Raw genomic sequence first — 12,485 nt, 5'->3', positions numbered from 1 at the left:
GAATTCAGTGGTCTGGCTTCTGTGACTTTAATAAACCACTCAAGCTTGTCCCCTGCTGCTAGGCACCATAAGAACCCCTTTATGAAATTACTGCCTTGTAGTACCCAGCAGGGTACACTTTATTCTCTGTGCAATGTAAATGACGGATAAAATAGTTTGAATAAGATGAGGGGTAATAATATAGGAATGACTGTTGTAACAATCTCATTGTTTTGTAGTGCATTTTCAGAATACTACTTCACTTAACTCACTGATAACCTATTGGAAAATGTAGACGTGTTCTTTGGTATTTCATACGGTGATTTGTTAAGCCTTATGAAATACTGTATGTGATCTCCATTGTTAATTGTGTTTTATCAGAAGGGGAATTTTCTAGGTTTGCCTGCAGTGGGAATCACATGTAATTTTGATAGCTATCGTGTGGGCATTTACGGAACCAAGCAGAGTTCTTGAATGTTTTCTAATATTTCTATTGTATGGTGCTGAAAGCATGTATAATTTTAGGAGAGGTGAACTCATCTATGTGTGTACTGTCAGCCTTTGTAGGAAAGCTGGAGTTCCGTTAGCTCTTAAAAATGTGTTTAAACAAGTATCTTTCAATTTTTTATTATGGCATTATACACACTTCTCAGTTCTCGTGCTGAGGGGGAAAAAAAAAAAAAAAACATGTTGGGAAAAAAATATATGAAGTTTTTTCTAATGAAGAAAGAATTGAAGTACTATTTGCACAGCCATAACTCTTGTATAATATTTGTGGTGCAGGAATCTGCTGATGCTGAAGGTCCTGTTGTGGAGAAAATCATGAGTAGTCGCTCAGTCAAGAAAAAGGTAAAAAGGAAACTTCTTCCCTCCATGTTTTTAAACAAGCTAAGTATGTTTCTGTTAAGACCCCTAGTAAGTTCTCAAAAAAATACTTGGATATTTCTAATTGAAAAATATTTTACTGAATACAGGAGCTTCCCTAAGAATGTCTTTAGAGAACGTTAAACTTTCTATTGTGTAGGCATGTGCAAAACATGCTGCTTGTTTAGTGTTCCAGTCTTTTCTTGCGTTTCTTCAGAGGAGAACTTGGATTTTTGCAAATATATATACCTGGACAGAATCTGTGGTGTCTTTTGCTTCAGTTATGTTTTAGGGCAGTTTGAGGAGTGAGACCTCTCCTACATCCTGGGTTTCTGCCTAACTGTAGTAAAGAAAAATCCTTGCCCGTAATTTTTACATCTTCTGACAGTGGGTGTGCTTAGCAGCCCAAGTTTACTTGTGATCTAGGAAGTTATATATAGAGGTGGTCAGAGAGCTTCTTGTTGCTATGCTGAGAGAGTGAAAAAAGCATTCTGCTTGGTGAAGTGTGGTTCTCTTTTAATTCTGCCGTGTTGCCAGCTATGTTCCTATTTTGCTGCAGTTTCCCTGAATATACTTTAGAACTTGATTGGCCCTTGCACTTCCAAAGTATTATACTTTGAGTAGGAAGTTGACAAGAACTTTTTCCTAAAAATGCATTATATTTTCCAGACTCTTTTGTGTAATTCTCTCACTCATCTTATAGTTAGAAAGACCTGTCTGATTTAATAAAGGTACAAAGCTCATGTTGAATGTATTTAACCAGAAATACATATTTTCCTCAAAGAGTTAATTTTTTCAAATCTAATGAGGAAAGTTGTGCTTATCCATGGATTTGTTTGTTGTGGGTTTTTGTTTTTGATTTGTTTTTATTTTAGTACTACTGTCATAACATCATTAACAGCTTTGTAAACATAAATTCATGCAGTGTCATGACTAGCTTTGGTTGAGTTTGATTCTGCAGTTTGTATGGCACAAAACCCCTAGGGTTGTTGTTGTTTTATTTATTTAAGTCTAAAGCTGTAGTTTGTATCTGAAAAGAAAAAAGTTTTAAACTACAACTTAATAGTAATAAACCAAATAATTAGTTGCCCTGTGGTCTACTGGAGAGGAGACAAGAAGATGATCTTTTCATACATGTCTTTACATTTGAAGCTGTTTTTCACCAACTATTCTTCTCTTCTTCTTCTCTCCTGCAAATAAAGGTGTGATTACTCATGGGGAGTGTGTATTTTACTGCAGTTTGTGGGAAGTGGTTGGTCTGCTGCCTACGTGTCTTTGATTGCAAGCACTGCTGGAGGCAAGCTCTATTTTGAGCCTGTTCTTTAATGTTTTTTATGGATTGTATTTGCAGGTTTGAGGGGTGTCTCTTGTTTCCTGCTCTTCTTCCCAATGCTCCTCTCTATCCCCAAAAAATGGATTTCAGGATGTTAATATTTAACATCTGAAGTATCCAACTGTGCTTTTATTAAAGGTCTTTTACACTTTTACTAACGTCATCAAAACACTGGTTGTTAGATTACTAATCAAAGTAAAATTGCTGCGATCAGGACCAACACATAAAATAAACATGAGCGAAGGCTTCACTAGGAAACCTTTCAGTGGATTAGGTTCTTACAAAGATGTTTAGTTTGAGTAAAGGACATGAGGTAATGAGTACGCTTTCAAAACAGCATTCTTAATATTATGGTGGTTTTTCTGAAATACAGGCTTAGTCTAGTTTTGGGGTTACTAGATCAGAAACAGAATTATACTTACAGCCAAATTTCTTCTGTGAATGATTCAAGTACAACAGACAATTTTTTTCCCTCTTGTTCTTAACACGGAATTTTTATTTCTGCTTAATACCCTTGCTGAAAGTGCTAAGTACATGTTCTCTGTCAGGGTTTACATAGAAAAACTTACTCAAACTGCCTACAGTTTGTATGTTTAAGTCTTTCTTTTCTGTAATTCATTTCTTAACCAACTTCATCCCTCTTTGAATTTCTTAGTTTCGAAAAGGCCTGGATTGAACTAAAGGTGCTATTCAGCACAATCACATGTATTCAGAAAAGTCCTGTGGAGTTTGCAGGGCACTGTACCCTGTATATTGCATATCTGAATTTCTCTCTCTGCCTACTAATGCACTATAAAAATTATATCTAAGAGAACTGTGTACAACTGCTTATGTCTATTCCACAAACTGGTTAGATTAAAATCCAGCTTAGCTGTCTGCTATTTTTCTAGCAGGTGATCTTACTGGTTTTTGTGGGGGTTTTTTTTGTTTGTTTTTTTTTTTTTTTTTTTTTTTTTTTTTTTAAGCTCTGACTTGTCTCTACACTTCAATGCCTTACTCAAATAACTTCTGTTCTAGGAGGTATTACTGTATCACTTCTGTGGCAAAGGCAGTGCAAAATTGTATTTGCTTGAAGGAAGAGATCATTTATTTCTTCAGTTATCTGCAAAGACTGCAGATCACATCGTCAATTATGTCACACCTGGGCAGCGATCACTGGAGAATCCTGCTTTGCCCATATCTGATATGCTATTTTAGGTTGTCTGCATAATCACTTTTCTGGGTATTTTGCCTAAATCATAGAATGGTAGAATGGCCTGGGTTGAAAAGGATCAAAATGATCATCGAGTTTCAACCCCTGTGCTACATGCAGGGTCACCAACCACCAGATCAGGCTGCCCAGAGCCACATCCAGCCTGGCTTTGAATACCTCCAGAGATGGGGCATCCACAACCTCCTTGGGCAACCTGTTCCAGTGCATCACCACCCTCTGGTTAATGTAAATGTGTGCTGGGGGCTGAATGGTAACATAGAGTGCATAAGCTTCTACATCATTCATCCTGTACTGATGGACAAATATACTCCACTTGAGTGCTGGAGATTGTAACTTGATTTTTTTTTTTTTTTTTTAACCAAAAACATGAGTTCCAGAATAAGATTTTTAAAGGGTTTTTTTTCTGAAATACTTTTTCTTTAGTTAAATCTTTGATGCATGCTCATAGAACATATAATAAGTGGTCTATATTATTGTCTATTAAATAACACAGTAATATATTCTACTCATGAGATGGACAGGATTTATCAAGATTTTCTTCATAAATTATTGTTTGATATTGGCAGCTGATAGAAAATATACTTGGCTGAAATGCTGCAAAAAGGAGTTAAATTGTCTAATACAAAATCTTTATACAAAGGTGTTTAACCACATTGTCTCTGTAAGACTGATACATCTCAAAGTTTTTGATTTAAAACTAATCAAAGACCACAATGTGCTTAAAGAAATAAAAAGGTAGTATCTTAAGATTAGAGAAGACTTCTTAAAGAGTAATTTTGTCTCAAGAAGTGAATAGAATTCAAATAGTGTGATCTCTGTTTTTTTCTTTTATTCTTCAGTTTTGGCCTCTGAGTACCTTTGTCAGGCATACTCTTTTTATTTATTTATTTTAAAAAGTTATGGTCTTCAGATTCCTTCTTCTGACAGTTTCTTTGTAAGCGACTGAAAGGTTCCTCCCTGATTTTTTAGGGTTAAAAGATAGTTTGTCTCCTTTAGCAGAGGGTTCAAGATCATCCAGAAGTAGCTCCAGAAATAGTTTGTCGTCTTCCATTTGTCCAGGGAGCCCTATGTGGAATCAGGTATTACGTCTCTAGAGAGGAACATAAGCAAACTGTACCAGACATAAACCCTAAAATGGTTAAGTCCCTTGATAGCCTGGAAGAGAAGAATTACTTACAGAATCACAGAATTGCAGGGGTTGGAAGGGACCTCGAGATCATCCAGTCCAAACCCCCTGCCAAAGCGGGTTCCCTACAATAGGTTGCTCTTGTCGGTGTCCAGATAGATCTTGAGTATTTCCACAGGAGACTCCACTACCTCTCTGAGCAACCTGTTTCAGTGCTCTGTCACCCTTACTGTAAAGAAGTTCTTCTGCATGTTAGTGCAGAACTTACTGTGTTCTAGTTTTAGGCCATTACTCCTTGTCCTATGACTACATACCACCAAAGAGGAGCCTGGCTTCATCCATTTGTCTCCCGCCTCCCTTTAGGTATTTATGAAGATTTATCAGATCCTCTCTCAGTCATCTTTTTCCCAGGCTGAACAGACCCAGATTGCTCAGCCATTCGTCATAAGGGAGATGCTCCAGGACCTGCATCACCTTTGTGGCCCTCTACAAGACTCCTTCTGGGAGATTTCCTGTTATCTTTGAAATGAGGAGCTGAGAACTGGACACAGTCTAAATGTGGCCTCACCAGGGCAAAGTAAAAGGGGATGATCACCTGCCTTGACCACTCTTGTTTTAATGCATCTCAGGATACCAATGGCCTTCATGGCCACAAGAACAGTGTGCTGGTGGCTCGTGGCCAACCTGTTGTCCAACCAGGACCCCCAGATCCTTCTCTGCAGAGCTTCTCTTCAGAAGGTCATCCCTGATTGATACCTGTATTGATGTATACTCCATAAACGAGAGACTAGGAATGATTTAACTTTTTCTTTAGAATAGAGTTTGATGTAGCTACTAGTGTTGCTTTTTAATTGATGATGCTGTGAAAGTAATATCTTCCTAGTAACTTGTCCTTTGAGAAAGATGTTGAAAGATTCTAATTCATTCTCTAGCTTTAGAGTAATCTTTTTACTCTTTTTTTTATCACTATGTATATATGGATATAAAATGGAGGACGTTGATTTATACAGGGGTCAGTGTTTTCGTCTGTTTTGTGCCACACACAGTATTGCAGGTGTTGCTGTTGCTGGTGTTGTTGTCCCTGATGAAGTACGTAAAAGAAAATCCTCTTTGCTTTAAAACGGTTCCAAAGTTCATTAGCAAACATACCGTTAATGTTGTGACATAAACTGAATTCTAAATGTGTGCCTGGTGCACTGTCCTTAGTTTGTCCTATGGCAAGGTTCAGGAGTAATACTTTTTGAATTACATGCCATATGTTATGCAATACTTTGGCACTAGGGATGAGTTAAAGGTAGTCTGAACCCTTAGCACTGAATGCCCTTGGTTTTTCTGGTTTATATCGCAACTTTAACCTTGCTTTAAATGTAGTTTTTGGGTGTTAATTTAATTTGGCTGCTCTGTATGTGAGACATCTTGCCTGAGTGAATTTAATTGCACCATTGAGTAAAACTAAAGCCATGAACACTGATGCACTAAAATTCTAGCAGAGGTATAAGGTTTAGTTTTATATGGCTTCTTGTTTGGAGTTATTAACTATATGGTGGAATAAACCCCTTTTAAAACTCTTTTTTAAAACATTACAAAACCCACAATGTAGAGTTGCCATGAGCCAGCCAAAAATAATACATATGGCATTCAGGAGTGCAGTTGCTAATTGGCTGCTGCCTGAGAAAATGGTACACTTGGCTTCTACTTAACACTGTGGGTTTGGCAGAAAGCCAGATTTGGGGTGAGGTTGTGAATGAAGCTGCATGTGGTTAGGGAGGAGTTCAAATGATTCATGTCTTGGAAGTTGTAGTAAGCAGTGCAGTATGTATTTGGGTAAGCTGCTGGAGGAAACTCCTTACTCGTGTCCTCCCCCCACCTACACCTTCCTGCCCCTCTGCTCGTCTCTGCTGCTCTGTACATAGGCACCATATTCTGCGTTTCTGTTACCAATAAATAAATCAGTTTGTTCAGTCTTTCAATTCATATTTCAACAATGCTTTCCTTATAGATGGAGAATGGAGAGGAAGTAGAAATAGAGGAATTCTATGTGAAGTACAAAAACTTGTAAGTAACCCATTACCAGTTTGGTTCATATCTTTTAAGTTCACTTAATCTCACATAATGGTTATATTATAGCATTTGCCTAGAACACTATCCAACTTTAAATCAACTTTAAATATTACTAATGTTTAACCCAGACCAGTGGCAACTAAATGAGGAAGTACTTTGTATTGGTGGTAGCAGGCCTGATGTCTCCTTAATTTGTATTCTCTCCAAAATGAAATACATGGGTCAAATTGCTCTGCTATTAAACTTTAATTTAAGGTCCAATTATACATGCAGATTCATGAGCACACACACTTATCTCTATAGATCTAACTTCCATGGAGTTTTAATCTTCTAATGTGCCTGCAGACTAATCCAAAATACCCCATAAAATTGCCTCAAAAACAAGATTTGTGTTCAACAAAGTGACTTGCTATCATAACAGTGAGATTCCAGAATTCCAGCAGGTAGCTGCTGGGTGTGGTAGTGATGAGAAGAGTACAGTGTTTTACTTCTGCTCTCTGAAACTGCAGTGCCATCAGTATTTAATATAGAATATTTCACAGCTGGGTAAGTTCATTTTTCTTCAAGAAAAGTAGCATATCTTGTTTAATTTTACCAACTTTTTGACCCAAAAGGCAGAAATTCGCTTGAATTGAGTTTCTTGCTGCTAGTTGCAGATAGTTGACTTCACTTCAAATATCTTCCACCTTTGTACCCTTTGCATTATATTGATTATTGCATGATGTAATAGCCTAACAATGCTTTGTTTAGTGCTATTACTTTGGTATATTTTTTATAGTGTCTTACACCTCTTTGTCCGTCAAAAGTTATACAGCTAAATGTATGACGTGGGAATAGTCATTTTAGGAGAGATGCTTTTTCTTAGTTGAAACTGTGTGTGTTCTTAAAGGTGAAATACTACAGAAGTGCACTTACAAGGGTTTTTCTTTTCGTTTTATAAATGCTGAAACTTCAGTGACTAGCATGCAATTTCTAATTATAGTGCTGTTCCCAAAAATGTTGTGTATGTTTGTATCTTGTACGGTGGGAGTGTTCAGTTTCCCAAGTACAGCACTGCACTGTGCTGGAAAGTTTAATGCACTGGTGGGATACGTTGGAGTATGCAATATAATGCAGGTTTGAGTAAGATTTTGTTTTGTCTTCCAGTTCTTACCTTCATTGTCAGTGGGCATCTGTGGAAGAGCTGGACAAAGACAAGAGAATTCAGCAGAAGATTAAGCGGTTTAAGGCAAAACAGGGCCAGAACAAATTCCTTTCAGAAGTATGATGATTTTTTATTTCCTTTAGATGATTAAGGAATATTTTAATGAATTATTTTTCTGTATACAAGCAGAAGACTTGGCAACTGTAATATATCAGCATTTATTCTGATATGATACAACCATGAGCAATCCAAGTCTTGTACGATTATGAAATTCAAGTTATCTATTCTGACTTGATACTTTTTACTATATATTTGTTGCTTAAAGTGAATGCTCAGTTGTTAATCTTGTAAGCTTGACTCTTACTGAATCAGTACAAGGTCTTTCTTGTCAGGAGCTGATTATGCCAGAAAATGCATCACATTTTTCTCTCTTACGGACGCTGCTCATTAGGGATTCTAAGCTTTTTATCATCAATTTAATTTCACTTAGAGCCATAAGCAATAATGTGGCAGGGGTCCTGTCAATAAACAACCAGATCTGCGGGTTTGGTTCTGAAAGCTTATCTTTCAGTAATGTACCCTTTGTTTTTTTTTTTTTTTTTTTTTTTTTTTTTAGGGAAAAAACAGCTTTATATGGTACCTATTTATTTATTTGTACTTATTGTTACTATATAGTTCAAGTTGAACAAAATCTGTTGGAAATGGAAAACTTTCATAAAGTCACCACAGGTTTTGATTAAGTGTGCCTGGTTGATATATTATTATAAAGTTTGCAGGAATTTAGGAGAGAAGGAATTGATGTGATATGCTTTTAGAGCAGAATATAGGGCATCTATCAACACTATGTCAGAATATCCAAGGAATGCTTTGAGATTATTATAAAATGTGGTGGCAACTATGAGGAATTAAAAGCATAATATAATGCTAATGCTTGAGGAACTAAATTAAGTAGACCCTCAAGATTCCTGACTTTTTTTTTTTGTATGAAGTCAATAAATACACAAAAACTTAAAAAAAAAATATATATATATAATAATAATAATAATAAATAAAATCAATACAGTATATTGAGCAACATAATTGTGAGACTAAACATCTTTTTTTAAGTGTAGAAATCTTCAATTTGCCTTCTTTGTAAACTATTTTTTTTGAATGTTTCCAAGTGTGTCACAAATTATTGTAAGTACTTGGAATCTGTTTTGTTTCTCTTTTATTTTCCTAACTATGAAAATGAGCATAGTTTTTACCCCTTTTGTCTGGCTTTTCCATTGGAGGGGATCTTAAAAGTATAGAATGAAACATAGCTCTTCTGTACTGTTGTCAACTCCATAAGTTCTGGAAGGGGAAAGAGAGGATATAACAAAATGAGATTTTTGGACAGTATGTACATACATGCCGTGCTTTTTCTGTTTTTGAAATGATCTTGAAACCTTATAAAGCGGTTAGATGATTCCTATAGTTAAAATAATCCAAAGGCACTTATTGTACAAGTCTCTAATTTCTTTATTGCAAGCTGTAGTTTTCAAGAATGCTAAATGCATTGCATGCCATAAGCCTTTTCGATTGCTCATTAGTGAATTGTAATTTCACACTTCATTTAAAATATTCTTAAACATTCTCTCACAGTAAAAGGTTTCACACAGTAATTAAGAGGCCCAGTTAACAAAGTCTGAGAAGTCTGATTCCCTCACGGGGAATGATCTTGCTGAATTGTAGCATTTCAATTAACATGTTGAAGTTTGCCAAATATAAATTCTGTGTCACCGTGACCCAAAATATTATTGCCTGGTGAAATATATAATAATTTCTCCTCTCAGGAAGGACTAATAAAGATATCTTCTATATTTTTCTGCTTGTCTCCTTGAACAGATTGATGATGAGCTTTTTAATCCAGATTATGTGGAAATTGATCGAATCTTGGATTTTTCACGTAGCACAGATGATAATGGAGAGGTAAATAGAACTTTTAATGTATTTGTGGTCATATGGATGTTCTGTTTAGAATGTATTCTTTATAAATTCGAATATATAAACAATTCTGAAGCTACCATTGGGTATTTCTGCAGAAAATGTGAAAGCATTTGAAAAAACATTGGGTAATATAACATTTTCCCTAGAGTAAAGGAGTTTAAGTGGGAAATCAAACTTCTGTGTTACTTACATTTTAAAAACAAAACTACCCAATGTGCTACAGGGCCAACAAACAAGAAGAGGTGAGGGAAAACCAGCCCTTATTTGTAGCTAGGTATGTGATGTGCACGCAAGCAATACAGAATTGAAATGAAAATTGCAACAGCCCTGCCAAAATGGGTGTTAAACAATCTCTAAACAGTTATGACATTGTTAGATGATTCATAAGAGGTCCTGAATTTACTGTTTCTTACTTTATATGACCTATTCTACAGAACAAGATTGCTTTTTTTCCAGGAGATTCCTTTTTGATCCTGAGAGAAAATAAAGCTTCAACGACGGTGTCAGTATCTTTATACTGGTGATCTGTGAATGGTTGACTTTTTGAAAATGTAACAGTTGGAAAACCAGTATTCTTTTACTTCAAAGTGTTAGTTTAATGCAAGTGATGTCAAGCAAAGTGTTAGGTTCACATAAATTCCCTCCATTCTAATATGACTTTGTTAACTTGTCAAGGTATCAACCTGCTGCTTGCTTATTGAGTAGTTCAGACATTTAGGTCTTTAAATGCTTTTTGAATTTTGTCTAGCTTGCAGATCTCCTGTTTACTTTTAAAAAAAAAAAAAAAAAAAAAGAAAAGAAAAGTTTCACTTCTACTGTTTTATATTGTGATCTAATCTTTTTTATCTTGACAAAGCCTGTAACTCATTATCTGGTGAAGTGGTGTTCGCTACCTTATGAAGACAGCACTTGGGAGCTCAAGCAAGACATCGACCAAGCTAAGATCGAAGAGTTTGAGAAACTGATGTCTAGAGAGCCAGAAATGGAGCGTGTGGTAAGAATTGGCTGCGTATAGAGGGTTTTATTTGGGAATAGTAAAGTAATGTGGTCTTTCAGAAACCACTAATGGGATTTGCTGTATTTGAAACAGGAGCGACCTCCTGCCGATGACTGGAAGAAATCGGAGAGTTCCAGGGAGTATAAAAACAATAACAAACTCAGGGAATACCAGTTGGAGGGAGTAAACTGGCTTCTTTTCAATTGGTACAACACGTACGTAAAACACTGCTTACTACTGAATCTTACTTTGGAAAAGCTTTTCTAGTTGATATGCAATTATAACCTTTTAAAGTACCCTTCTAATGTGAGATTTTAGAATTATTTATATCTTTCATTTTCCATCACAGAAATTGTATATAAACTACTTAAGGAGATGTAACATTATATAAAACACAGATATTTTGGATAGGTTCCTGTGGCATTCATGTATACCCACACTGCCTCTCCCCAGCTTGGGAGGTACCTGTGTAATGCTTCACAAATTGTATTTATTTATATCAAAAAAGATTGTGGTGTGATTTCAATGTAAGTTTGTCATTTTAGAAATGTTTTGTTCTCTTTAGTTACTCATGTAGTGTTTGGTTTTTTTTTATGTTTTGATGTAACATTATGGTTTTGTTGTTATTTTCAGGCGAAACTGCATTTTAGCAGATGAAATGGGGTTGGGAAAGACTATCCAGTCCATTACGTTTCTCTATGAGATATATTTGAAAGGAATCCATGGTCCTTTCTTGGTTATTGCACCGTTGTCCACAATTCCCAACTGGGAAAGGGAGTTCCGCACCTGGACAGAGTTGAATGTGGTTGTGTATCATGGGAGTCAAGCAAGCCGGCGGACCATTCAGTTGTATGAAATGTATTTCAAAGATCCACAGGTAAGAGCTCCTTGTGCAGTTATTCTGGGTTTTGTTTCTTTTGGTTGACTTTGTTGTTATTGTTTTTTTTTCAATATGTGCTTTACTGTAGCTAATTAATCTTAGGTTACAAACATCAATTAGGTTTTTTGGTTCTGTGTAGTACTAAACCTGGGGTAGTAGGCTTCAATTAATAGTAATGTATGTGTGTGAAGAGACACCATTTTAGTAGCAGCTAGGAGATCGATTGGAAATAGAATAGAATAGACTAACTTACTGGGATAGAGTATTCAGGTTTTATTTTTTATTGTTACATGCAAGGGTTTCATTGCTTTGTACTCCTGAGGAAAAACTGGCAGAAAGGATTCTTAATGGAGAAAATGCTTTAAAGGAACTAAGCTTGAAAGACCATTCTGTGTCTACCATTCCAGGAGAAGACCAGCATGCAGAGATTGCTAGTTGATGTTTGTTTATCAAATTTTATAAGTCAGATTTATTTTCAATCTCTGTTACCTCTGTTACTACATTTCTGTTGAATAGTTCTTATGATATAAGGAGAACAAATTAAGAAGGGAGGGTGAAAACAGAAAACTATTTGAAAAACTGAAGCTATGAAGAACAGCAATTCTCAACATTTACACATATGGCTTTGCTCAGTGTAAGTAAAAAGGATTGGAGGGAAAATAGAGTGCATTCATAGAATCTTATTGCGAAACAAGTCTTCTCAATTAAGGAAAAAAAAAAAGGGGAAGTTCAACCCTCCTTTTTGAAATACTGTGGGGTATTATTTCCAGGAGAACTTAAAAAGCGATAGTGGTGAATTCATATGTTTAGATTTTCTGTAAAGCATTTGATTTTATGCCACTGGGTATTTTGATTAATAAACTAGAATGATATGAAATCAATATGGCACACATTAAGTGGATTTAAAACTGGCTGAC

At 35.8% G+C, this 12,485-nt stretch overlaps 1 protein-coding gene across 2 annotated transcripts in view; it reads left to right on the top strand.

The window, feature by feature from the left end:
• The window catches only part of CHD7 (chromodomain helicase DNA binding protein 7), a gene marked incomplete at both ends in the record, with an annotated part of 85,143 nt that overhangs the window by 40,420 nt on the left and 32,238 nt on the right, over positions 1-12,485 (top strand). The window contains 7 exons of one of the 2 annotated variants that reach the window (XM_079533800.1): positions 763-828; positions 6,515-6,570; positions 7,723-7,837; positions 9,590-9,673; positions 10,548-10,685; positions 10,782-10,903; positions 11,322-11,565. The exons of the other annotated variant lie outside the window; for it this stretch is intronic. Coding sequence (XP_079389926.1) covers positions 763-828; positions 6,515-6,570; positions 7,723-7,837; positions 9,590-9,673; positions 10,548-10,685; positions 10,782-10,903; positions 11,322-11,565 — 825 coding nt within the window. The remainder of the gene's footprint in view (positions 1-762; positions 829-6,514; positions 6,571-7,722; positions 7,838-9,589; positions 9,674-10,547; positions 10,686-10,781; positions 10,904-11,321; positions 11,566-12,485) is intronic. 2 annotated transcript variants of the gene reach the window in all.

The sequence above is a fragment of the Tetrao urogallus genome (assembly GCF_951394365.1).
Source record: "Tetrao urogallus genome assembly, chromosome: 3".
Taxonomy (NCBI): domain Eukaryota; kingdom Metazoa; phylum Chordata; class Aves; order Galliformes; family Phasianidae; genus Tetrao; species Tetrao urogallus.
This window is presented reverse-complemented; position numbering and strand designations above follow the sequence as displayed.